The 27,644-nt window shown below is 37.9% G+C and overlaps 2 protein-coding genes across 4 annotated transcripts; both read right to left on the reverse strand.

Annotated features, from left to right (window-relative positions):
- Positions 1–3,460: 3,460 nt before the first annotated feature.
- LOC110891504 (lysine-specific demethylase JMJ25) lies at positions 3,461–7,529 on the reverse strand. Of its 2 annotated transcripts, none has more exons than XM_022139205.2 (13): positions 7,343–7,529; positions 7,141–7,253; positions 6,952–7,048; positions 6,735–6,864; positions 6,600–6,663; positions 5,996–6,524; positions 5,616–5,921; positions 5,175–5,447; positions 5,016–5,088; positions 4,852–4,937; positions 4,649–4,768; positions 4,352–4,571; positions 3,461–4,261 (listed from the first exon to the last, which is right to left on the reverse strand). In XM_022139205.2, exons 1-13 carry the CDS (start codon positions 7,463–7,465, stop codon positions 3,558–3,560), a joined length of 2,838 nt encoding a protein of 945 aa, XP_021994897.1. In that variant the 5' UTR covers positions 7,466–7,529; the 3' UTR covers positions 3,461–3,557. The 2 variants fall into 2 exon arrangements, with proteins under 2 accessions (XP_021994897.1, XP_021994896.1); XM_022139204.2 differs by having other exon boundaries at positions 6,735–6,867.
- Positions 7,530–10,764: 3,235 nt separating this feature from the next.
- On the reverse strand, positions 10,765–15,612 carry LOC110891505 (lysine-specific demethylase JMJ25). Of its 2 annotated transcripts, none has more exons than XM_022139207.2 (13): positions 15,448–15,612; positions 15,245–15,369; positions 15,011–15,107; positions 14,776–14,905; positions 14,625–14,688; positions 14,024–14,561; positions 13,644–13,949; positions 13,242–13,448; positions 12,293–12,365; positions 12,133–12,218; positions 11,942–12,061; positions 11,707–11,830; positions 10,765–11,626 (listed from the first exon to the last, which is right to left on the reverse strand). In XM_022139207.2, the coding sequence occupies exons 1-13, from the start codon at positions 15,547–15,549 to the stop codon at positions 10,971–10,973; spliced, it is 2,628 nt and encodes an 875-aa protein (XP_021994899.1). In that variant the 5' UTR covers positions 15,550–15,612; the 3' UTR covers positions 10,765–10,970. The 2 variants fall into 2 exon arrangements, with proteins under 2 accessions (XP_021994899.1, XP_021994898.1); XM_022139206.2 differs by having other exon boundaries at positions 14,776–14,908.
- Between the last annotated feature and the right edge of the window lie 12,032 nt (positions 15,613–27,644).

The following is a 27,644-nucleotide window of genomic DNA, read 5'->3' on the forward strand; positions in this document are numbered from 1 at the left end:
ATACTCCATTCTCGGTTTTCGCCTTTTCGTGCGAATTAACCATATCTATATATCGGAATCAACCGGTTTAAGCTACGGCTAATATAAGGACCGTTAGGATTCTAAGAGGTTAATTAAAACCTTCGTTCCAGATTAGGAGCCCCAGTAAAAGCTATCGGTGACTTGATCTAAATTAAGGATTAATACTTGCAAAGGTAAATACTTTTGACTTATTTCCCCTATATGGGCTTGGGTTACGGTATATTAATACCGCTTGATTGAGCACTATATTCGTCCACCGCTTAGGTGGATAACTAAATAATATGATTGGCTCATTTAAACAGTTTTGTTGCTTATAAGCCTTTGGGGGGTTTAATGACCGTTGTCCCGGATATCCTCGGCATCATTTTACGAAATGGCCACGACCATCGACATCCCGGTGTAGGCGTACACCCGGTATAAAGTGTCGACATTAAAACTAAAAGACGTAGCCGTTGGTTTCTGTACTACGGTTTTGCGCAAACGTGGTGTGTCTATAAATCTTTAACCCGGCACGACCCGGGCTACTGAACGCATAAAAGAACATGTAAAACGTTCACAAGATTATTATGAATTTTCCCAAGTTATAAAAGAGTTTGTGCCTTGTGCATTCAAATCAATTTTAATAAACATTTTCAAATGTGTCAGTTGAATGTATTTACCAGTGTAAACTGACGTATTTTCCCCAAAAAGATTAAGTGCAGGTACCTAAACGTAATTGGCTGGTATTAGCTCCCTAGCGTCAGGATAAGCCTCGCAAGCTTGATTGCAGTATCTGATGGAACAATACTTTATAATTATTTACGATCCGCTGTGGATATATTCAACCCTTGTAATACATTTTGATATTACGATCAAAGGTTGAAATTTATATTTTATCTTATGCTTCCGCTGTGCATTATATAATTGTGTGGTTTGACTATATTGTTGCCAACATCGTCATGGTAATCCCCCACCGGGCCCACCGGTGAGACACGTGGAAATCGGGGTGTGACACATTAATACCTTGCCTTGAGCGTCATGCATTAATAAATAATCGTCTTTCATACGAATATCACATCCACACTCCGTTGCTTGACCGAGACTAATTATTACTACGTAAACTAGGGATATAATAAATATCGGTCATTAACCTTTGCTCCCCCGTTTTACCCAATAGTAATATAGACCCTTTCCCGCATATTTCGACTTGAGAACCATCCCCAAATTTAACTTTGCCACCAACGCGCTTATTTAATTCAGAGAAAAAAGATATATTACCCGTCATATGGTTACTCGCGCCATTATCCAAATACCACAAGTCATTTTCTTCCGAACCGTTCTCGTAATTTTTTGGAATGACCTTTTCTTCATTCAAGTAAACGATTTCTTGAACATCTTGCACCATAAACAAAGACGGGTCAATTTCTTCCGCATCGATCAAGTTTGCTTGTTTGTCTTTCTTTCGCTCTGGACATCTCGAAACAAAGTGACCGAACTTGTCGCATCGAAAGCATTGAACCTTCGAATAATCCTTCTTTCCTTGTTGTTTATCCCCTTCGTTGGACCCGTTTTGTGACCCGCGGTTTTGACCGAATTGGTTTCGACCGCGTCCACCACCACCACGTCCACGGTTCGAGCCTTTCCCGCGTCCCCTACTCGAATCGCGTGAAGTCTGTCTAGAACTTGAAGAGGCATTAGAATTATTAAACATTAGTTTCATTTGAGTACCATGATTATCCGACAACAAGTCTTCATCTTTTATGCGTTCTTCATACGCCCTTATTCGACCAACAACATCGTCGAATGCAACTGTTTTTAGATCCACAAGTTGCTCAACTGAGGCTACCATATGGATGAACCGCCTTGGTAAACCACTGACATGATCCTTTGTTCCTCTATTATAGAACCGAGAGACGCCGCTTTTGAAGACATTCCTGTTAACTGGCTAGAAAACTCATCAACTGTACTTGAATCCTTCATCTTTAACGCCTCAAATTCTGACATGAGTGTCTGTAGTCTTGCTTCACGTACCCGATCGGCTCCCAGATGGCGCGCTTTCAGTGCATCCACATCTCTTTTGCCGTCTTCATATTACCAACTTGCAAGATCTGTTCTTCTGGTATGGATTGAAACAACAAAGCAATCGCCATATTGTTTTTCTTCACATCGGTTTCAGTTCCGGGTTCAATGGCCTCCCACACGCCATGAACTTTAAAAATCGCGCGGATACGCAACGCCCAAATTGTATAATTAACCTTATTCAACATCGGGCATTGAAGCGCTGTTGAATTTGGAACCGATTTCTCGGTATTCGAGCCGCTACTGCCATCGCTTCCAGCCATATTTTTCTTTCGTCGACTATACGTAAGATTAAACGAACCCGGTGTAACTGGTTCAGTTTCTTCCAGCCTACACAATCAATTCCTGAGTTCCACTTCGCACACGAACCCGAAAAAAAACTAAATTTGTTTTGAACTTTAAAAAATTCTAAAACAAAAAATCTTTTCTTGTATTTCTACTGTTCTCTCGGAAACAACAGTACCAAATATGAGAGAATTTAAATTGGACTTCAAAGAACCTTTTTTATTCTTTTTTTATATGGGTCTAAAGTCAATAAAACTTTAATCCAATAAAAAACTCTTATTTGCTCCCCCCTTTTAGTCGACAGAAACAGCACACACACTGTTCCCTTCTCTATCCGGATCTTAGTACGCAGGGTCGCAGCTCCGATTAAACTTCCGATTCCGGCCGGCGTCTAGCTTGATTCTTGATCGGTTTGCGCAGGACAATCAGCAGTTCAGAGAACTGCTTCCAACCTGCTTTCGATCGGACGACAGGACAATCAACAGTTGCTAGAACCGTTTCCAACCTGCCGATCCTTGAACTCAAACTTCCGGTGAAATCACCTTCAACCCTATGCTCGATCGTAGGTGAGTTAGTTCCCAGGTATTGCTCTGATACCAATTCAAGATGAATCGGTACCGAACGGAATTGTAAATCGGAAATTGCAAAGTATTTGGCTAACACCCAAACGTTTATTATTATTCAAGAAAGAAACTGGCTCAAAACTTGAATTACAATCACTAATACTCAAAGCATGGTATTTATAATCTAAACACTCCTATTAGATTATAACTAGGATTACTAATAAACTATTAAATTGGACATGATAATTATCACTAAATAATTAAACCTAAACACGTTTAAATATTCTATAATTATCCACTCCATGTTTTCCTCGCCTTGTACGCAAAGAAAGCTCTTTTATTCGAAATTTCTAACACGTAATAAACCCATCAACCTCCAAACCATGAACCTGGGTTAAACCAATTATATAAGCACAAACTCATTAATATCACGCTGACTGCACGTTATCAAACCAAAAGCTGCTTATACAGTTATACTGACCTTTCATTGTAACCTTCAGTCTTTAAAATTATATTATTATACCATCACCAAGTAAATAATGTCCCAAAAATTATATATTTAAACATAAGAAAGTCAAAAGTCTTGACTTCTATACAACTTTATACAAAAGATAGCATATAATACAATAACTAATACCCAGGCAGCATACCGAAACCAAGATTGCCATTTAACACGTCTTCGTATTCAGCTCCAAACTTGTGTGCCATCTCATCTACCTTCTTGTTCCGGGCATATGTCGCTCTATCATAATCTAACCGGGCCTTCTCCAACCTCGCATTTGCTTCCACCAATTCTTTATGTAAAAACGCTACAGATTGTTCTAGAACCACCAGCTCCAGTCTCAACGGGTCATTTCCAAATTTGAGATCCTTCACGATGTTTACCCGCTTACGGGCCCACGACAGATCGAACCCAAAACTCTCAAAATCACTCAAATCTTCCTCAAGGCTAGTGATATGGTCCTCTGACAATGCATCCACGGATGTTTCTAGAAAACTTTTGATAAATACATGCAATTCTTTCAAAATGGACAACCAATGTGGTTTTGAACGAATTTTTACCCCTTGAAATGTCTCCGGGTAGTGGTGCATAACAGCTTGTAATATCTTTTTTCCTGGTTGTCCGATAACGTTCCCTTGCCACAATCCTACTGATTCCTCTTCCTCTGTTGTACCGGGATCTTCTATGGTGGCAGCAGACTGATGAACAACTATATGGTTTAACGATGGTCTTAAACTGGGAAATACGCAGCGGATATACCGCGAATTTTCTTCACTCTCGGAATCACATACCCAACCATCGGTGTAATCGTTAATATCCATACCATCTCCTCCTGCATTAAAGTTTAATATAATAATTGTAATTAGAATAAAAAAAAACATTAAGTTGTTACTTGTTACCAGATAGGGCAGATGTGATGTACCGGAATCTTCTATAGGGGCAAGCTGGTGAACGGATGGTGGGATCACACTGTCCGAATCAGATATCCAACCATTGGTGTGATTGTTCATGTTCATACCATTTAAGATCTCGAGCTCCTTGGCGAATTGATCTTGAAGGTCATCAGTGGGCCCATTTGAATCTATAAATCCCGACAATTCCGATACAACGTGGTCTAATGCATAAATCATCATTTTCCCAATCTATACAACATACAAAGCAAGAGGTTATGTAAAAGAAAATTAGTGATAATTTTGTGCAGAAAATTCAGACACTTTACGTTCAGTTTTTGTTGTTTGGCAATGTGATTGTTGGGAAGCATACGGAGTTCTGTTTGTAAGCGGATGCATTCGCCGAGACTTTCAGGTGAAATAAAGTTGAGTTCGACCTTCGTGCATGACTGTATGGATGGAATTCTATTAGTAAACACAAACAGAAAAACATAAGTGATACATATATATATATATATATATATATTCTGACCTTCAAGTTTCTAACTTGATAAGGACAGCCAGCTGGTATAAAAACCGCATCACCCAGTTTTTGTTTGAAGGTCCATGGTTCGATTCCTAATCAGCATAAAAACGATTGATGAATTTGTATATGTACACGAGAAGCAATCAGAAACATGCTTGTTAAGGAAATACCAAATTCCGCTTTAAGCTTCCTTTTATGTTCAACGTTCAGGTAAAAAGTCCGGTCATGTATCGGGTGAAAAACCTGCAGCATCACATCATCAATACTTTGTTATGATAACAAGAGATAATAGTTTTGATGGAATCTTGCAGTTGTATAAAGTTACCTACCTGCTCAACAGAAAGACAATCAGTATGCCTAAACTCTGCTGAGTGATTTCTTAGATATTCCTCTAATTTAGCTACATCTTGCCTCTGAAATATATCCCACAGAGCACCTCCGTCCATTGGGTCAACTGCATTTTGTTGACTCTCGTTTCTTTGCAGGCCCGTGTTACAAACTAAAGTTTCCTGTTGGTCACCGTGCTTTTCTTTCACTATCTTTGTCTTGTTAAGCTTTGTGGATGTAAGGACACAGGATTTTGTATGTGTTAGTACATTCACCTACAAATTAATGATTTCAAAACAATTTACCAATGACATCCTAATCTTGAAAAGGAGATAGCTTTATGTTAAAATTGCCATGATTATTCATTTTATTTATAGGTCCTAATATTCGTTTAAGCACATGTGTTAAAACAAAATAGCATTTAAGTATTAAAGAAGCCATACGGTATCAGATTTTTCATAGTGAAGCTTAGTAACGGAGTCTCCATAAGCCATATCCATCTTTGGACCCATGTCTGGTTTTGATGATAGATCAGGCAACTTGACAGCCACATTAAGGTAGCCGTTATGAGGGTTTGTGTAATCTTTAAACGGTAAGCAGTTAATGAATTCAACAAAATGACGTGGCCATTCTCCTTGTGATAAGCATGAAGGTTTCCAGTCTTCCAACTTCAAAATCAACGGCAAACCCTGCTTTGTACATTGAGCTTCCGAGTATCCCCTGCAGAATTTGCTAAGGTCTACAGTCACCTATATATCATGAGTGATAGTAACGCATGTTAATATTAGGTTTTCGATGTAACAAGTATATCCAACATACTAACCTCGCTCCAATCTAAGCAGTGGATTGCTTCCACTTCATAAGCATTGCCACTTTTTGTGATGTCACGAAATGCACGCCACAAAACCATTGGCTCCCAGCTTAGCCCTGAAGAAGTTGAAAGAACATCATTGACTATTATCGGCTCACCTTTTGACCAATGAGACTTGAAATGCTCCATATGTTGAGGTTGAATGTCTTTAGCACTCAAAGAATACAAATAACTAGCATCGGACTCCATACAAGTTTGGGGACTATCATAACTATTGTTGAATTCGTATACCCTTTGTGCTTTTTCTAGCAGATTTACAATCCAATTGACAGACAATATGCGTTTTAAGTCAAGGGTCCCATCATTACAACCACCAATATCTTTTGGTGGGCAAGGAATGCTACCATCTATGCGGGCTTTCCACCCAATGGTCATACGCTTAAGTTGGCCATCACGCAACTCTCGGCAACACAAAAGGCATAAATCATATCCACATGCACAACTTCTATAAAAATCAAAGGAATACGCTCCACAGTTGTCACTGCATAAAAGATAAAAACCTATATAATACCATAAAACTAGTTTCACAAGTTTAAGTAATCATTTGATGACATACCAAAATATATCATCATCAACCTCACAGTGAGCATCCTGTAAGTGTAACTCTGATACAGATACGCCTGCTCATGAATACGAACATTTATAATTAACAAGAGCAAAGTAACTTACAAAAAGAATGGAAAGGAGTTACCTTTAACCTTAGCCTCTATTTCCTTCTCCATGAGTTGGTCTTGATTGAGTTTTGTCGCAAAAGGTAAGACTTTGTGCAGGATTTGTTTGGAGTGTTTGATTTTATCAGGTTCGGAGCAAGTATACCCCCCCTGCTGCATAAAACATCAATGAACAAGTTAATACATTCAGAATTTAATTAACATAGATGAAAAGTGTTTGGTGCTGCGGAAACCAACTTTAGGTGAAAAGCGGCGCAGGCATGCTTTGCAATTGCAATTATTGCAACAAACGGGGCAGGCTTTAACAAACTCCTCTTCGAATACATGGGGGTACCTACATGCCCCAATAAGTTTAATGATTTGTTGTGTAGACATAAATAAATGATGTTGGGGTAATCAAGAAACCTAATAAGTTTAATTGAATACCATTTAGTGATGCAAGGGAGGCAATATCTCTTGGAGTAACATTTTGTGCAGTCAACCACAGGCTCTTTTACAGTCCGGCATTGGTGGCACCATTTTCGTTCTTCGTCAACTCCCTACAAACAAACCAAAAAAATGAGCAATAAATACATAAGTAGTGAACACTATATATATATATATAAGTCTGATTTTGAAGAAGCTCGACCTTGGCTGAAGTCTTTTTCCTCTTTTTACTTGAATTACCAACTTCCGGTTCAGTACGGACCGATGTTCTTTGCATTCGAGGAGTCGACTTTGAAGGTTTTTTAACAGTATCTTTGTTCGCCATTCCTATCGTTGGTTGTGTTGTGTGATCAGTAGTTTGGGCGGCAGCTTCTTGCGTGTCTTTTAATTCAAACGCCACAACAACAGTAATTCTATCCAAACACCCCCCCCCCCCCCCCCCCCCTCATATACACTTTACTGTTCTAATAAATTCAAATAAAAGGTTGTTTCAAGCGAAGGTAACGTTGGTTTTTATTAAAAAAAAAGTCCACTTTTAATCCTAGTGAAAGTTTTGATTGTTTTACCTAAATATTTTTGTTATTATTATTTTTTTTGAACGATAAATTATTACATTACCAATTCACTTTTTTGAACGGCAAATTATTATATTACCAATTCATTCTTAGGTTTTAAAAAAAACTACAATAAAATAATATAAGAAAAAAACTGGTACACATGCTCCACCGCGTTACGATTAGCAATCCCTTGTTTCCATATCACAAAGACAAAAGCCCCAATCGGTTAGCGCCTTAGAAATCTCACCTACATCATCTTAAGATTCTTCTTCTTTAGGTAAATTACACAAAAAGATCCATGTGTTATATCAAGTACTTTGGAGTTGGATTGGATCCCATATATGAGAAAGTACATGTTTGGTCAAATGTAACTCTTGGGGTACCCTGAATTAGCTATTCAAGCTAATTTTTTCTATGATTTTTCTGAAAACACAAAAATACCCTTAAGTTAAAAACAAAAGTCATTATTCATTCAATTTAGGCTATCTGGTTTTAATAAATTAAGAGTTATATTAGTCGTGGGACTCACTACCCTCATTTTATTCCTCAATCCCCACTTCATCTTCCCCAACCTTCACCCACGCCAGACACCATCGATACCACTAAGCAATGTGGCTGTGGTGTCACCAAAGGTTTCAAAGGAGAGAGAGGTGGGGAAATCGATATGCAGGTGGTAGGGGTGTTCAAAACCGGATATCCGAAAATTCGTATATCTGAATTTCGGTTATCTGAAATTTTCGGATACCAAATTTCACTATCCGAATCCGTATCCAAAGTTTCGGATATCTGATCGGATAGTGAATCGGATATCCGAAAATCCAACTTTAAATTTTATTTTATTTTTTATTTTTTTGTTTTTTTTCATATTCGGAACCGGATATTTCTGATAGTTTCGGATATCCGAATATAAATTTTCGGATATTTTTGGATCTTTCCGATATTTTCAGAGATTCGGATATCCAAAAGAAAATTAAAAATAAAATTTTCGGATATTTCGGATATCCGAAAAAGTTTAAAATCACTATCCGAGTCCGAAAAATTCGGATATCTGAAATTTCGGATATCCGAGTTTTCGAATATTTCGGATTCGGATATCGGATATTTTTATCGGATTTTCGGATACGGATAGCTTTGAACACCCCTAGCAGCCGGTGGTGTGAGTCACCAACGTTGCAGGATGGTGGGTGGTGTTAATGGGGAAGACATATTACTAGTTGCACATCATAGTACATTTTTTTGTCATTTAGTGATTTTTCATTTTCACACATTCTACTTTAATTAGTTTACTTTTTACACCATAAATTTATATAAAGTTACTAAACAACCCTAAAATTTTAATAAACTTTTATTTTGAATTTGTTTTTTAAGCTCTCTCTTTCGGTTATTATACTAGGTCCTTATTTGTCACTTATGTTACTCATTTTACTTCTTAGACCCTTAACTTTATTAAAGTTATCAAAGAACCCATAAAAAGACGTAGGTTGATAAGTAGTGCATTTTTTTTTTTTTTTGTTATTTAGTGATTTTTCACTTTCACTCCCTGTAGTTTACTTTTTACACCATAAACTTTTATAAAATTGTCAAACAACCCCGAAACGTTAATAAACTTTTCTTTGACATTGTCTTTTAAGCTTTCTCTTTAAAGTGCTGTTTGTTTTTGCAGACATAAATTGTCTGCAAGCTGATTTCATCTGTTTTTATGTTTGCAACTAAAGATGTGGTCTGAAGATCTGCAAGCTGAAAATATAAGACTGTTTGTTTTTATAAGTTGATACCGGCCTGAAGCGCATCAAACAATGGACAACCTTTAACTTTAATAAGAGTGAATTGCAATGATTGTCCTTTATCTTTATATCACCACCAATACCACTAGACAATGTGGCTATGGGGTCACCAAAGGTTTCAAAGGAGAGAGAGGTGGGAAAATCGATATGCAGGTAGGGGTGTTCAAAACCGGATATCCGAAATTTTCGGATACCAAATTTCACTATCCGAATTCGTATCTGAAATTTCGGATATCCGATCGGATAGTGAATCGGATATCCGAAAATCCAACTTTATATTTAATTTTTACTTTTTTATTATTTTTTATATTCGGAACCGGATATTTCGGATACTTTCGGATATCCGAATATAAGTTTTCGGATATTTTCAGATATTTTTTGGATATTTTCGGATACTTCGGATATTTTCGGATATTCGAAAGAATATAAAAATTAAATTTTCGGATATTTCGGATATCCGAAATATCCGAAAAAGTTTAAAATCACTATCCGAATCCGAAAAATTCGGATATCTGGAATTTCGGATATCCGAATTTTTAGGATATTTCGGATATCGGATATTTCGTATCGGATTTTTGGATACGGATAGTTTTTAACACCCCTAGCAGATGGTGTGAGTCACCAAAGGGTGGTGTCAATGGGGAAGACATATTGATCTTTCACTTTCAACCCCTGTAGTTTACTCATTTTACTTCTTACACCCTAAACTTTATTAAAGGTATCAAACAACCCATAAACTTCAATAAACTTTTCTTTCGAATTTATTTTTATGTTTTTGTCTTACAGTAGGTGCCGGTATCATATCGATACCGTAATGAACCGAACCGATGTCGACCAAACTCCCGCCGCAGATGGTGTGAGTCACCAAAGGGTGATTGACTTTTTTTGGGTTGCCCACCATCCCATGGTTTTGGCCTTTGCCTACGTGTCGGAAAACGCCCCCCTTGCCCACCACACCCAGTAGCCTTATCGGTTAGTGTTACTAAGTTACCTCGTATTCGTAAATGAACATTAAACGAGTCGGTCACTGATGCTACCATATTGCTTGCTGGCTGGTATTATGGATTTCTTTGTTAAACATTGCTTTTTCTGTATGGATGTTACCTGAAGGCATAGTTTATGGTTATTTTCTTCACAGAAGCAACATTTTTGTTATTTTTTTTTTTATTTTTTTTTTTATGTTTTGGCCTTGAATGGCTTGATGAAATGCACACACCAACTTTCTACAACAATTCCCATTCCCATTCCCATTCCCAGAAACATAATAATAATTCAACATTCTAAAACTCCAAACTTCATTCTTACAATTAACCCTTCATCGCAACCTTTACTTTTTTAAAAACAATACTTCTTCTTCACCAAGTAAATAATGTCCCAAACATTTTTTTTTATATTTAGACATAAGAAAGGCAACATATCACATTTTAACATCACTGCCTGCCATATAATACACTAAACTACTCAAAACCTAAAACTCTCACTTAATAAGCTAATGTCCAGGCAGCATACCGAAACCAAGCTTCCCATTTAATACGTCCTCATATTCAGCTCCAAACTTCCGTGCCACCTCATCTACCTTCTTGTTTCGGGCATATGTAGCCCTATCATAATCTAACCGAGCCTTCTCCAACCTCGCATTTGCATCCACCAACTCTTTATGTAATAATGTTAAAGATTCTTCTAGTACCCGCAGCTCCTGTCTCAATGGGTCATTTCCAAATTTGAGTTTTTTCACCATGTCTAGCCTCTTACGGGCCCATGACAGATCGAACCCCAAACTCTCAAACTCATTCAAATCCGCCTTAAGGCTAGTGATCTCGTCCTCCGTCAACGCATCCACGGATGCTTCTAGAAAACCTTTGATGAACACATGCAATTCTTCCAAAATGGACAGCCAGTACGGTTTTGAACCAATTTTTACCCCTTGAAATGTTTCCGGGTAGCGGTCCATAACAGCTTGTAATATCTCTTTTCCTGGTTGTCCGACAGCGTGCCCTTGAAACGTCTCTGATGTACCTGAATCTTCTATGGTGGCAGACTGGTGATTAACTGTATGGTTGACCGATGGTGATAAAGCACTGTCGTCACTCTCGGAATCACATACCCAGCCATTGGTGTGATTGTTAATATCCATACCATTGCCTCCTACACCAAAGTTTAATACAATACTATGTAATAATGTTCAAACACATTAGGTTGAATGTTGAATGTTGTGGTTTACATACCATTTAAGATCTCGAGCTCCTGTGCGAATTGATTTTGAAGATCATCAGCGGGCCCATTTGAATCTATAAATCCCGACAATTCCGATACAACGTGGTCTAATGCATAAATCATCATTTTCCCAATCTGTACAACAAAAAAAGCGAGAGGTTATATAAAAGAAAAACATGCACCCGGCCTCCAGTTTCTTGATTTGATTAATGAGAAAATTATGTGCAGAAATTTAAAAAAAATTACGTTTAATTCTTGTTCTTTGGCCCTGTGATTGTTGGGAAGCATACGGAGTTCTGTTTGTAAGCGGATGCATTCGCCAAGACTTTCAGGTGAAATAAAGTTGAGTTCAACCTTGGTGCATGACTGTAAAAGGAGGAAACTATATTAGCAAACAAATAATGTTTGAAATACACCAGTGATACCTATACGCTGACCTTCAAGTTTCTAACTTGGTAAGGACAACCAGCTGGTATAAAAACCGCATCACCGAGTTTTTGTTTGAAGATCCATGGTTCGATTCCTAATCAGCATAAAAAGGATTTGATGAATTTGTTACATTACAAGCAATCAGAAACAAGCTTGTTAAAGAAATACCAAATTCCTCTTTAAGCTTCCTTTTATGTTCAACGTTCAGGTAAAAAGTCCGGTCATGTATAGGGTGAAAAACCTGCAGCATCACATAAGCTTTTGAACAAATGCATTCTAATTAATCTAGCAAATTACTACACAATTGATAAAGAGTAAAAGTAGCATTGTCAACCCATTTAATTATAAATGAGTAGATTTGGTTTATGTTTCACCTCTAACAGGTAAAACGGGTAAAAAAAGACAAGTTAAAGATGAAAAAGGCCAAACGGATTAAACGGGTCAAAACTTTCCCAAACTGTATTTCTAATGCATTCACTGGCGAATCTTGAGATTTCCGACCGGGGGGTCGAAAATGTATATACCAAAAAATTTCTATAAAACGGGGGGTCAAAAACGTATATACCCAAAAATTCTATACGAAAACTACATACTCTCCACTACTGAGCAAAAAGTTCGGGGGGTCGGCCGCCCCCTCCCGCCCCCACTATCCTTCGCCCATGAATGCATTCAACCTCTTAAATCATTTTATTTATAACTGTAGGTTATTATTGAAATAATAAAACTTATGTAATCATATACGACATACTAAGTGCCTATAAGAAGAATTAATTTGGATTGGACAGACTATTTCAGGCCAACCACACCCATTTTAACTGATACAAAAAATTTACTCATGTTGACCCAAACGTGTTATTCAACCAGCCCGACCTGCCTATTTCGTCACCTCTAAAACATAGATACAATGGTTCACCCAACAGGGTTGCATCGACAGTAAAGCAGATCTAAAAACATGCAAAGGAGATAATACAGAAAAAATAAGACTCCAATTCCGATGATTAAATGATCTCATATGTTGAACTCGCATATCTTCTGGACCCAAATCAGTATCATCAATATTTGTTATGATAACAAGCGATAATAGTTTTGAAGGAATCTTGCAATTGTGTAGAATTACCTGCTCAACTGAAAGACAATCGGTATGCCTAAACTCTGCTGTGTGATTTCTTAAATATTCCTCTAATTTAGCTACGTCTTGCCTATGAAATACATCCCACAGAGCGATTCCCTCCATTGCGTCACCATGCTTTTCTTTCACTTTTTTTGCCTTGTTAAGCTTTGTGGATGTAATGACAATGGATTTTGTATGTGTCAGTACATTCACCTACAAGTTAATAATTTTAAATACTTTCATCAATAACAACCTAATCTTGAAAATGCGATAACTTCATGTTAAAACCGTGATGATTATCCAACAACAGAATATATTATAGGTTCGAGCTGATTGCATCTTCCTATAATTGTATGTAAGCACGCGTATGAGAACAAAAGTAGCATTTTGAAGTTAAAGAAACCTTACAGTATCAGATTTTTCATAGTGAAGCTTAGTAACGGAGTCTCCATAAGCAATATCCATCTTTGGACCCATGTCTGGTTTTGATGATAGATCAGGCAACTTAGTAGCCACATTAAGGTAGCCGTTATGAGGGTTAGTGTAATCTTTAAAAGGCAAGCGGTTAATCAATTCAACAAAATGACGTGGCCATTCTCCTTGTGATAAGCAAGAAGGTTTCCAGTCTTCCAACTTCAAAATCAACGGCGACCCCTGCTTATGAACTTGAGCTTCAGAGTATCCCTTGGTGAATTTGCTAAGGTCTATAGTCACCTATATATCATGAGCGATAGTAACATATGTTAATATTAGGTTTTCAATGTAACAAGTATATCCAACATACTGACCTCACTCCAATCCAAGCAGTTGATTGCTTTCACTTCATAAGCATGGGAATGACTGCCACTTTTTGTGATGTCACGAAAAGCACGCCACAAAACCATTGGCTCCCAGCTTAGCCCCGAAGAAGTTGAAAGAACATCATTGACTATTATTGGCTCACCTTTTGACCAATGTGATTGGAAATGCTGCATATGTTGAGGTTGAATGTCTTTAGCACTCAAAGAATACAAAAAGCTAGCACTGGATTCCATACAAGTTTGGGGACTATCATAACTGTTGTTGAATTTGTATACCCTTTGTGCTTTCTCTAAAAGATTTACAATCCAATTGACAGACAATATGCGTTTTAAGTCAAGGGTGCCATCATTACAACCACCAATTTCTTTCGGTGGGCAAGGAATGCTACCATCTATGCGGGCTTTCCACCCAATGGTCATACGCTTAAGTTGGCCATCACGCAACTCTCGGCAACACGAAAGGCATAAATCATATCCACATGCACAACTTCTATAAAAATCAAAGGAATACGCTCCACAGTTGTCACTGCGTAAAAGATAACTTAGAAGTAGTATAAGAAGAAGAAAAATGAGGCATTTGATGACTTACCAAAATATATCATCGTCAACCTCACAGTCGGCATCCTGTAATTGTAAGTCTGATATAGTTACGCCTGTCAATGAGATAACAATAGGTTAAATGGAGTCAAACTTATTACTTACTTATAAAAAAAATGGAAAGGAGGAGGAGGAGGAGTTACCTTTAAGCTTAGCCTCTATTTCCTTCTCCATGAGTTGGTGTTGATTGAGTTTTGTGACAAAAGGTAAGACTTTGTGCAGGATTTGTTTGGAGTGTTTGATTTTATCAGGTTCAGAGCAACTATACCCCCCCTGCTGCATAAAACATCAATGAACAAGTTAATAATACACTCAGGGAATTATTAATTACAGATATAATAAGATAGATCAAAAGTGTTTGCTGCTGCGGAAACCAACTTTAGGTGAAAAGCGGCGCAGGCATGCTTTGCAATTGCAATAATTGCAACAAACAGGGCAGGCTTTAACAAACTCCTCTTCGGATACATGGGGGTACCTACAAGGCAAACTCCTTTGAGCCCTAAATGGGAGTTGTACAAAGAAAGAAAGAAAGCACGTAGTTTTGTTTTGTTTTGTTTTGTTTGGGAAGAAGACATTAATTAAATGAAGAATAAAGAATAATAATAATAATACCATTTAGTGATGCAAGCGACGCAGTATCTCTTGGAGTGACACTTTGTGCATTCAACCACATGGTCTTTTACCTTCTTACATTGGTGGCAGCCTTTTGGTTCCTCAACTGCATTCGTCTTCTTAACCTACCAAACAGCAAACATTTTAAACTGAAAGAAAGAAATAAGTAAGCTAGGCTAGGCAGGCTGATTATGAAGTTTCACCTTGTCTGAAGCAGAATTCTCCTTCTTTCTTTTTTTACTTGGATTATTGCTGCTGCTGATACTTGATTTTGCAGGTTTTTTAGTGGATCGATCGTTCGCCATTGTTGGTTGTGTCAACTCATCAGGGCTTGAGACTTCCACCGGAAGCTACCTTGAGTCTCCTCATATTCAAAACTACTAAAATCAATTTTAAATTAAATTATATTATATTAAATTATATTATATTATATTATATTATATTATATTATATTATATTATATTATATTATATTATATTATATTATATTATATTATATTATATTATATTATATTATATTATATTATATTATATTATATTATATTATATTATATTATATTATATTATATTATATTAGGGTGAGGATCAAATAAAAAGTTTATTTTGGCTATGAGGCAATAGGATTAGTACATGTGACAAAATTTAAAATAAAGAAGAATGATATTTTAGGCAGTCGTATATTTCCTTTTTCCTTTTCTCCCGAGTAACTTCAAAATCCACCATCTTCAATCATTCTTCACTTTCTATCTCAATAATCACTACATTATAGTGCGATTTTCGTCACCAATCAATGATTCAAACACCCAATCAACGTGTTCCTCAGCTTTTTTGAAGAAACCCAATTTAATTTCATACAATATCTCATTTTTTTCCCGTGATTTTGAAGATAATCACTCGATCCGTTCGATTTGATCGCTGATAAGTATTTCTATCATTCAAATTTCATCAATCGTTGAAGAAATCGGCTTCGATCCATGTACGAAATTCTTTAATTTCATTTTTACGATCTGGGTTTTTGATTTAGTCATTGCGTTTTAGGTAAAACACATTTTTAGGTGTTTTCAGTCCATTGCGTTTTAGAGAGAACACTTTCTTTTGTTTTTTTAGGCCATTGCGTTTAAGAAATAAGACATTTTTTAAGTGTTTTCTGGCCATTGCGTTTTATAAATAAGACATTTCTTTGTGTTTTTTGGTGCATTGCGTTTTAGGTAAAAACACATTTTTATGTGTTTTCAGTCCATTTCGTTTTAGAAAACAGACATTTTAAGTGTTTTCTGACCATTGCGTTTTAGAAATAAGACATTTCTTTGTGTTTTTTGGTGTATTGCGTTTTAGGTAAAACACATTTATGTGTTTTCAGTCCATTGCGTTTTAGAAAGTGCACTTTCTTTTGTGTTTTTAGGCTATTGCGTTTTAGAAATAAGACATTTCTTTGTGTTTTCTGACCATTGCGTTTTACAAATAAGACATTTCTTTGTGTTTTTGGTGCGTTGCGTTTTAGAAAAATGTCATTTTTTAGGGTTTTTTTCCATTGCGTTTTACGCAACTGGGTTTTCGATTTTTTTTTTGAAAATATAGCAATAGTATACTCGTTTTAAAGATAAAAAACGCTCGTTTTTTTGGTGCAACCTTTATAAAAAAAATAATGTCGTATGAAAGAGTTATTAACGTTTAAAAAATGGGAGGAATTGGAGGAGAGATAAACTATTGTCTTGGATTGACTATAATGCCCCTAGAAAAACCCACGCGCCTAATTTTTTTCCTTCACTTTCACTCATTTAATCTTAGCCTTGATTAAATAAATGGATGGTCAAGATTACTTCTTCTTAAGCTTCCTACCCAAATAAACTTCCTATTCTATTCTATTATGCTATGCTATGTTGTGCTGTGCTGTGCTGTGCTGTGCTGCGCTGCGCTGTGCTGTGCTGTGCTGTGTTGTGCTATGCTATATTAGGTGGGTTTCGCTACAAGTCATCATCATACTCAAAATCCCACAAATAGCAAAGCTAAGGCAGGGTCTGAGGAGTGTAGATGTAGACAGCCTTACCTCTACCCCGCAGGAATAGAGAGACTGCTTCCAGTGAGAACCCCGACTAGATTGTAGTTTTGTATCAAACCTTGGACCTAAGGCACATAACATTCAAACCATCGGGACAGAAGCCGATTAGTGCATGTACCCGCGTTTCTTTTAGCTATCAACGCCACCACATGATGCATGATTAACCATCCGCCGCTTTTAACGGCATTTTCACGAAATTAGTAAAATAACGTTAAAGTTTGTACCATTTCACTTTTGCCCCCTGAGCGCCCACACATATATACATTATGTGTGCACACTGCAAGCATGGCAAAAAGTGAAAATATTAAATAGGAGTTAGCTAGCAAATATAGGAAGCAATAGGGTTATGACATTCGACAAAATTTAAAAATAAAGAGGAAGAGTATTTTTGTCAATTTATCCAATCTTCTCTTTTTCTTCTTTCCTTATAACTTCAAAACCCATAATTTTCTAAACCTATCATCTTTAACCTTTTCTTCACTTTCTATCTCAATAATCACTACATCATAATGCGATTTCCGTCATCGTCAATGATTCAAACACCCAATCAATGTGTTCATTTTTTTTTTGAAGAAACTCGGTTCAATTTCATACAATTTCTCTTTTTTCCCCGTGATTTTGAAGTGAATCACTCGATTTGTTCGATTCGATCGTTGATAAGTATTTCTAACATTAAAATTTCGTTAATCGTCGAAAAAATTCGAAGAAATCGGCTTCGGACTGTGTAAGAAATTTTTGAATTGCGTTTTACGATCTGGGTTTTTGAATTAAGTCACTGCGTTTTATAAAAGAATGAAAAAACACTTTTTTTTTGTTTTTAGTCCATTGCGATTTAAAAAAAAAGATATTTTATTAGGTTTAGATAATGATTCACCGTGAAAATGATATGTTCTATTACATTGAGAATATATAACAAATAATTTACAAAGGAAACAACATATAATTAGGAACTGTACAAGGAAAATTGTAACAACTTTGACTACAATTTAAAGTGGTCCTTTGTTTCCATTGTTAGCTCCAATACCCCCCCTCAAGCGAACGGGTGGCGGACGAACTCGTAATTGATCACGAAAGGATTCAAAGAGGGGTCTTGGTAGAGGTTTCGTGAAAATGTCGGCCACTTGAAGCTTGGTAGGTACAAATTGTGTGTGTAGTTTACCGGCGGACACGAGTTCACGCACAAAGTGATAATCAATGTCAATGTGCTTTGCCCGTCGGTGAGCAACTGGATTTTGGCTAAGGAAAATAGCACTTAAGTTGTCACACAGTAAGGTCGGTCGTTCAGATGGTAAAGCGTTAAGATCTCGTAACAAATGAGAGATCCATATGAGTTCAGCAGCGGTGTTCGCCATAGCACGGTATTCAGACTCGCAACTGGAACGTGAAACGGTAGGTTGCTTTTTGGCACTCCAAGATACGAGGTTTCCACCAAAAAAAATCGAATATCCATAAGTAGAGCGTCGGGTTTCAATGCATCGAGCCCAGTCAGCATCGGAATATCCTACAAGTGTTGATTTTGTAGGATAAGAGAAATGAAGCCCATAAGTGAGAGTGCCTTTAACATATCTCATGATTCGTTTAATCATTTGGAAATGTTCAGTCGTTGGGGAGTGCAGAAACTGACTGGCTTGGTTGACGGCATAAGAAAGATCTGGCCTAGTGATAGTTAGGTACTGAAGTGCACCAACGAGTGATCGATACAAAGAAGGATCATGAAAAGTTGTACCATTGCTTTTGAAAACATCACCAGTACCAAGAGGTGTCCCAACTGGTTTGGAGTCTAGAAGACCGGCACGATTTAGAATGTCACTAGCATACTTGGTTTGACTCAAAAATAACCCATCAGTCGTATAGGAGACTTCAAGACCAAGAAAGTAACTTAATTTTCCCAAATCTTTAATGGCAAATTCGCTTTGTAGGTGATCAATAAAACGTCTAACGGATGGCTCGTGATTCCCGCAAAGAATGATATCGTCAACGTATACTAATAAGTATAGGAGACATGAGCCACGATGGAAAATAAAAAGAGAGGTGTCGGCTTGACTACATTTGAAACCTTGGTGCACTAGAAAATTGCTAAGACGTTGAAACCAAGCCCTTGGAGCTTGTTTAAGGCCGTAAAGTGCTTTATTTAGCGGACAAACATAATTTGGATTGGTAGAGTCAACATAGCCTGGTGGTTGCTCCATGTAAACGGTTTCTCGAAGAGTTCCATTAAGAAACGCATTTTTTACATCTAGTTGGTGTAGACACCATCGATTTGTCACAGCCAAGGATAGAACAAGACGAACAGTGGTAGCTTTAACGACAGGACTAAAGGTATGCGAGAAATCGAAACCCGGAATTTGTGTAAAACCTTGCGCTACGAGACGTGCTTTATAACGATCAATCGTCCCATCCGCATGATATTTTGTTCGAAATACCCATTTCGAGCCAACAACATTTGTATTGGAAGGACGGGGAACAAGAGTCCACGTGTTATTGAGATGTAGAGCGTTAATTTCTTCAGCCATAGCATCACACCAGTGTTGTTGTTTGGAGGCGGATTTGAACCCTTTCGGTTCCGTAGCAGTGAGAAGAGCATTGTGAAGAGAAGTTGGAGCTATAGCAAGAAGATTTACCACATGCTTCGGTTTTGTTATGCCTGCTTTGCCCCTTGTAATCATTGGGTGGGATGAAGTCGAAGATGAGAGTGGTGCGTTTGCGGGTGGTGAGTTAATACCGGAGGTGACTTCGGTTGGGTGTGGTATGGGAGATGGGTTGGATGATGCGGGTGAGACGTGTTGGTCAGGTGAGGATGTCGAGGAATGTGGGTGAAGTGAGGATGGTATGGAATGGGTGGAAGAAGAGTTGGGTGATGGTGGGTGTGTAGGAGTGTCTGGTGGGGTCGACATGAGAGAGGTGATATGTGGAGTATTTTCATGCATGCATGAAGGGCAGTGGGTGGAGGATTCTAAGGGAGTAGGATGTAGAGGTGTTACTAAAGGGTTGGAAATAGTAGGCTGAGGAAGGTCATCAGCAAAAGAACTCAAAATTAGTGTAGACATATTAATTTGAGAATTTTCTTTTGAGAATGGAAATGAACCCTCATCAAACCGTGCATGGCGAGTGATGTAAATGCGAGACGTTGTTGGATCCAAACATTTGTACCCTTTGTATTGAGTACAATAGCCAATAAAGATACATTCAATGCTCCGCGGTGCAAGTTTGTGATCCGTATAAGGTCGCAAGTATGGAAAAACTCGGCATCCAAACACTTTGAAGTTGTTGAAATTTGGAAGCGTATGAAAAAGAAGCTCATACGGAGATTTGTCTTGTAGAACTTTAGTGGGAAGTCGATTAATAACATATGCGGCTGAAGAAAAAGCGTCTACCCAAAAAGTGGCAGGGGCGTTTGCCCCAAATAACATTGCAAGTCCAGTTTCGGTTAAGTGTCGGTGTTTGCGTTCTGCTCGTCCATTTTGTTCTGGGGTGTATGGACATGACATTTGATGATGAGTGCCATTTGCAAGGAATAAGTCCCGAACTTGATTGTTTAGAAATTCGGTACCTCCATCACTTTGGAACACCTTTAATTTACAAGCAAATTGTGTTTGGACGAACGACAAAAAAATTTTAAGCACCTCAAAGAAAGCTGATTTGGTTTTCAATGGATAAAACCATGTAAACCTTGAATAATCGTCAATAAAACAAGCATAGTATCTATAACCATCACGAGAAACAACGGGAGCGGGCCCCCATAAGTCACAATGCACCATATCAAGCACACTTAAAGAACGTTTTTCATTCAACTGAAAGGGCAACCGATGTTGTTTTGAAAGTTCACAAGAGGAACAAATCGTTGGTCTGGGTAAAATAGATGTAAGATTTAATAGTCCATGTTTATTTAAAACTGAAATAACATCAAAATTAACATGACCAAGGCGTTTATGCCATAATTCAAAAGATGCCTTGGGAGATGAGATAACCGAAGTAGCAAGAGCTTGAAAACCGGGACTCAAGATATAAAGCCCATCTTTATGTGTTCCTTTGGCCAGAATTGCTTTGGTGACTGAGTCCTGTATAATAAAATAAGATCGAGAAAACACGAAGTCAACCGGGTAATCGTTAGTTAACTTGCTAACCGAAAGTAGGTTCTTCTTGAGATTTGGGACTATCAAAACATCTTGTAATTTCAATTGTGGATTAATTGAATAAGTACCAACATGAGATATGGGGAGTATATTACCATTTCCAAAGACAACCTTGTCATGACCATGATAAGGGGCTGTGGATTCAAGATTATTTGCTGGTGATGACATATGAGCTGTGGCCCCGGAATCAGCGCACCAATCCAGAGATGAATCATTTATCTTACAATCTGCATAAAAGGCTTCAGCAAGATTTGCTGCTGAATAAGAGGGCTTTTGAGCATAGGATTGCAGATCTGGACATGAAGAAGCATAGTGGCCGTCACGCCTACACAGTTGACAATGAGGCTGACGACGTCCTCGTCCTCGAGAGGAGGAGGTGCCACGGTTATTAAAATGACCAGACCTGCCTCGACCACGAGAAGGCTGTTGATATGAAGACCGATGATGAGCAGTAAAGGCTACAGGGGCAGGAGTGGAACCATGAAGAGAGGAGACAAATAACTCATGACCCTCTGCCCGAGCGAGCAGATCTCGAAAGGGAGGCCTGGGTTGAATGGCTCTTTGAGCAATAGAAAAAGTTTCAAATGTCGGACCTAAACCGCATAGGAACCAATGACTTTTGTCGTCATCAGATACGGGTTTTCCAATGGCTGCAAGTTTATCACAAATAGCTTTAAACTGTTTAGAAAATTCAGAGACTGAAAGATTACCCTTTTTTAATTGTCGTAGTGAGTCTTTAAGATTCTGCGAACGTTCCATGGAATCATTACTGTATGCTGAATCTAATGCTTTCCAGACTTCTCGGGAAGAAGATAGACCCAAAACTTCTGCCATAGCTTCTTCAGAAAGAGAAGAATGAAGAAGTAGAAGTATGAGTTGATCAGTTTCAAACCAGGTGGTGTAATCTGGGTTCACGACTTCTTTGTTGTCACTAGAGATAGTTTTGGATGGAACAGGGTATGAACCATCCACATAACGCAACCAGTTCTGATGCAGCAGCATGGTGGACACTTGATTTCGCCATACAAGAAAATTAGATGAGGATAGTTTAATTGTAAGCATATGAAGGAGAGTGGCCATGGAAAGAGAATTTTCTGTGGAAGAAGACATGGGATGGGTCGAGATTTCAACAGAGAAGAAAAGGAAAATGGCAGATGAGAGGAAAAAGAGGAACCAGGTTAGGCTGATACCATATTAGGTTTAGATAATGATTCACCGTGAAAATGGTATGTTCTATTACATTGAGAATATATAACAAATAATTTACAAAGGAAACAACATATAATTAGGAACTGTACAAGGAAAATTGTAACAACTTTGACTACAATTTAAAGTGGTCCTTTGTTTCCATTGTTAGCTCCAATATATTTCTTTGTGTTTTTTAGCTTATTGCGTTTTAGAAAAAAAGGACATTTCTTTGTGTTTTTAGTTTATTGCGTTTTAGAAACAAAACATTTAATTGTGTTTTTAGTACATTGCGTTTTTATAACACAATAAAAAATATTTTTTTATGCTTTTAATCCATTGAGTTTTATAACACAATATGAAAAAAAAAACACATTTTTTTTGTATTTTTAGCCCATTGCGTTTTAGACCTATAATGTACTGTACAAACTGACATGATCATGTTAAAACATAAACATGATCATGTTAAAACAGAAACATGATCATGTTGTGAAACCCAACCCATTGCGTTTTAGACCTGCTGCAGACTAAAAGAACATGATCATGTTTAACAAAAGCATGATCATGTTGAAACATGAAACTGGAATGTTAGGTACACTAAACTAACATGTTCATGTTAAAACAAAACATGATCATGTTAGTTGTGAAAGCCAACCATTGCGTTTTCGACTTGGAAGTGAGGTAACTGTAACATACAAAATTTTTTTGTCCAAATATCCGACGACACATGTCCCGAATCTCCAACTAAGGAAAGGAAATTTATCGTTCAACTATGTAATGATACGTGTCCAATCCTCCAACTAATCCCGACTATGTGTGTCACACCCCGATTTCCACGTGTATCACCGGTGGGCCCGGTGGGGGATTACCGTGACGTAGTTGGCAACAATATAGTCAAACCACACAATTATATAAATGTACAACGGAAGCTTAAAGATAAATATATACTTCAACCTCTGGTTGTAATATTAAATATATTACAGAAGTCGAATGTATCCACAGCGGATCAAAATAAAAATAGTGTTCATTCAGATACGGCATCGAGTTTGCGAGACTATTCGTGATGCTTAGGAAGCTAATACCAGCCAATTTCGTATAGTACCTGCACTTAATCTTTTTGGGGAAAATACGTCAGTTTACACTGGTAAATACATTCAACTGACACATTTGAAAATGTTCATTAAAAATTGATTTGAATGCACAAGGCACAAACTCTTTTATAACTTGGGAAAATTATTAAAATCTTGTGAACGTTTTACATGTTCTTTTATGCGTTCAGTAGCCCGGGTCGTGCCAGGTTAAAGATTTATAGACACACCACATTGCGTAAAACCGTAGTATGAAAACCAACGGCTACGTCTTTTAATTTAATGTCGACAATATATACCGGGTGTACGCCTACACCGGGATGTCGATGGTCGTGGCCATTTCGTAAAATGATGCCAAGGATATCCGGGACAACGGTCATTAAACCCCCCCAAAGGCTTTTAAGAAACAAAACTGTTTAAATGAGCCGATCATATTATTTAATTAACCACCTAAGCGATGGAAAAATATAATGCTCAATCAAGCGGTATTAACATACCGTAACCCAAGCCCGTATAGGGGAAATAAGTTAAAGTATTTACCTTTGCAAGTATTATTCCTTAGTTTGATTAAATCACCGATAGCTTTTACTGGGGCTCCTAATCTGGAACGAAGGTTTTAATTAACCTCTTAGAATCCTAACGGGTCTTTATATTGGCCGTAGCCTAGACCGGTTGGTTCCGGAATATAAATATGGTTTAATCGCGTGAAAGGCGAAAACCGAGAATGGAGTGTGATTCTGACCCAACAAGTTCAAAGACTTGTTTTATATGGGTTTATGGTTCACACTCTGGATTTTGGGGTTCAAATAATATGATTTGACCCGTATCGGCTAATTTATGAAAACTAGTTTCATAAGCCGAACCGTGCGCGCAATAGGCGAAACGGTTAACCATGAGAGTCTTACGCTTATTTCCTAAGTCAATATGCCTTAAAGAGGTTGTGGTATCAGTAGGATACCTTCCGTGATGCCCGTAACGAGTTTAAGTTAATATTATGCCCCGTAGGGGCTTTTCGGTCATTTTAAAGACTTTTAAAGAGCTTTTCGAGTTCTACAGGAAATCTGAGTTTCCCGAACAGTTTATAAGGTCTAAAATACTTTATTTATTATTTAAAATCGGTAGCAACTGGAATCGGGTCAAAAGACCTTGTAGAACTCAAGTTTTGGCCGAAAAGGGCATATTCGGTATTTACCGAACCGTAGCCATAACCGCAGGTTATGAGCATGGTAAAAATTATTAAAAGTATTTAAAATTCCAAAAATATTATTTTATAACAGTGGGTAAAAGTTTTGGTGACGAAATCTTGGTTTAGATGGGCGTTATGCTAATTGCGCCGTTAATTACAAAAGTTTACTTTAATTGCGCTTTTTAGCATAACTCTCATTCTAGACCTCGGATTGACGTGAAACTTTAAGGACATGCTTATAATTTAGTAAGCAAGGTTATAGTCCATTCACGTGTCCGAAATACTCGTTTTATTTTTAAAAGGCCGTTACGGTCAACTTTTAGGCGATTAACGGAAATGCGTAAAAGACTCGGACAATTCATGAACCGATCACAGAGGTTTATACCATCATGTAACCTGGTCCTAAGAGAGTCCTAAGGCATATCTATACCTTACTAAAACGGGTCAGAACTGAAGTCAAAACAAAAGTCAAACTTTTGCGACATTCGGCTCCGAACCGGGTCAATATAGCAAATGGTCGATTCAAACGAGCGCAAACAAGTTTATATACTTATTATCATGTTTTATGAGTGTCTAAACAGGTTCCATAGCATATACATTACAGATTATGTATAAAACGGCAAAATAGTTTTCTGTTGACTTTTTAAGCGCACGTTTGACTCGACATTTGACATAGTTAGAGTGGTGATCAGAGGGAACCCTTTTAGAGGGTTATTACCCACATAAATACCAATTTATAACTACCTTTGATTCGTCATAAGACAGAACCATCACGGATTTATTTTAAAGTCAAACCGTATTTACGACGGTTTGGTTTTTAGCTATTTACTAAGCATAAATTGAACTACAAAGGATCTAAGCAACTTACTGAAGTTAAGACTTGATTATAGAGCAGAGAAGAAGACTTGAAAGCTTTTGGAATGATCAGATGAGAGTGTTTGAGTTGTGATGAAAGTTGTGAGCATAAGCATGCTATTTATAGCCAATGTCAAGCCCTTAGATCATTACACAACACTCTACAACTGATAAGGGATGAATGGCATGTGTCCTAGAGGGTTATGGGTCGAGTAGGGGGCAACCATACTTCTGAAAAACCCATTACTTCATGTTTGGCCGCTTAAATCAGCCAACAGCCACATTTATGTCGCTGGGCGCCTCTTACGGACCGTATGGCTTCGGCCTTGCGGTCCGTAAGCCATAGGCGGATCATCAGCAATCATTCCCCCTCCTTACGGTCCGTAAGGCATACCCTTTACGGTCCGTAAGGGGTTAAAAATAAATCTTTTTTCAAATCTTTTTGTAATGATTAAAAATCTTGGTAATTAATTACCTGACCTTTCGGGTTTGAAGGGGTAACTTTGCGATAAGGCCCTCGATTAATTACGATTAGGGACCTCGCGTTATTTACCCGTATTGTTAAGCCCCTGGTTAATTTATTTATATTCCAGAAGGCCTTAATTTATATTATTGACGCTTTTAACCCTTCTCACACGAATTCAATCGTAACTTTCTCGTCTTATAACGGAACTTCGCGGAATTTATATATTACATTCTAGTGAGTGTATAATACCGTTACAAAACCTTGGGAACATTAAAGGGTCACTCAGAGGTATAATTAAACATGTTGACACAGTTAACCCCTGTGGTTTGTAATCTCTCACTTTCTTCCGCGTTTCACTTCCGTACGATCTATGATTTACTCGTTTGAAGGTACAAGCATTATTTAGGGTTACTATACAGTATATTTACCCTTGATTGGCATTTATAACCCTCGAATTTATATACTTTCAAAGTTTGTCAATATTAGTCCTTTATTTAATATCAATGCCACGTGTAATCAATTGACACGTGTTAACACATTATTGGACACAAAAATTCGAGGTGTTACATCCTCACCCCCTTAAAATAAATCTCAACCCGAGATTTACTCAAATAAATAGGGGTACTTTTCTTTCATTGTGGCTTCGACTTCCCACGTATATTCGGGACCTCTACGAGCATCCCATTTTACTTTCACAATCGGTACGTGTTTTCTGCGAAGCTTTTTCACTTGTCGATCTTCAATCGACAGGGGATTTTCTACAAACTTTAAGCTCTCATCTATATGCACATCTGTGCGTGGAATCACCAATGATTCATCGGCGAAGCACTTCTTGAGATTGCAGATGTGGAACACATTGTGAATTCCATTGAGCTCTTCTGGCAAGTTCAGCTTATAGGCGACTGATCCGACACGTTCAATGACCTCAAAAGGTCCTATGTACCTCGGACTCAGTTTGCCTTTCTTGCCGAAACGCATCACCCCCTTCCAGGGTGACACTTTAAGCAGTACCTTTTCACCTACTTCAAAGTGAAGGTCCTTACGCTTCGGATCAGCGTAGCTCTTTTGCCTATCGCGGGCAGCCTTGAGACGTTCCCGGATCTGGACAATCTTGTCCGTCGTCTGGAAAACTATCTCTGGTCCCGATAATTGGACCTCTCCTACTTCCGCCCAACAAACAGGCGATCTACATTTCCTACCGTATAATGCCTCGAAAGGCGCAGCCTTTATGCTGGTGTGGTAGCTATTATTGTAGGAGAATTCGATCAGGGGTAGATTCTTATCCCAGTTACCGCCTAAATCGATTGCACATGCACGAAGCATGTCTTCTAGCGTTTGGATAGTACGCTCACTTTGACCGTCCGTCTGTGGATGATAAGCCGTACTAAAGTTTAAACGCGTGCCCAAAGATTGCTGGAAACTCTTCCAG

The sequence above is a fragment of the Helianthus annuus genome, chromosome 11 (genome assembly GCF_002127325.2).
Source record: "Helianthus annuus cultivar XRQ/B chromosome 11, HanXRQr2.0-SUNRISE, whole genome shotgun sequence".
NCBI classification, from domain to species: domain Eukaryota; kingdom Viridiplantae; phylum Streptophyta; class Magnoliopsida; order Asterales; family Asteraceae; genus Helianthus; species Helianthus annuus.

Coding starts and splice junctions, on each gene's coding strand:
- LOC110891504 (XM_022139204.2), bottom strand. CDS start 7,465: ATGGCGAACAAAGATACTGTTAAAAAACCTTCAAAGTCGACTCCTCGA. Junction 6,868..6,951: donor TGCGCCGCTTTTCACCTAAA/GTTGGTTTCCGC, acceptor TGTTTTATGCAG/CAGGGGGGGTATACTTGCTC. Junction 5,448..5,615: donor ACTATGAAAAATCTGATACC/GTATGGCTTCTT, acceptor ATTAATTTGTAG/GTGAATGTACTAACACATAC.
- LOC110891505 (XM_022139206.2), bottom strand. CDS start 15,549: ATGGCGAACGATCGATCCACTAAAAAACCTGCAAAATCAAGTATCAGC. Junction 15,370..15,447: donor AGAATTCTGCTTCAGACAAG/GTGAAACTTCAT, acceptor GCTGTTTGGTAG/GTTAAGAAGACGAATGCAGT. Junction 14,909..15,010: donor TGCGCCGCTTTTCACCTAAA/GTTGGTTTCCGC, acceptor TGTTTTATGCAG/CAGGGGGGGTATAGTTGCTC.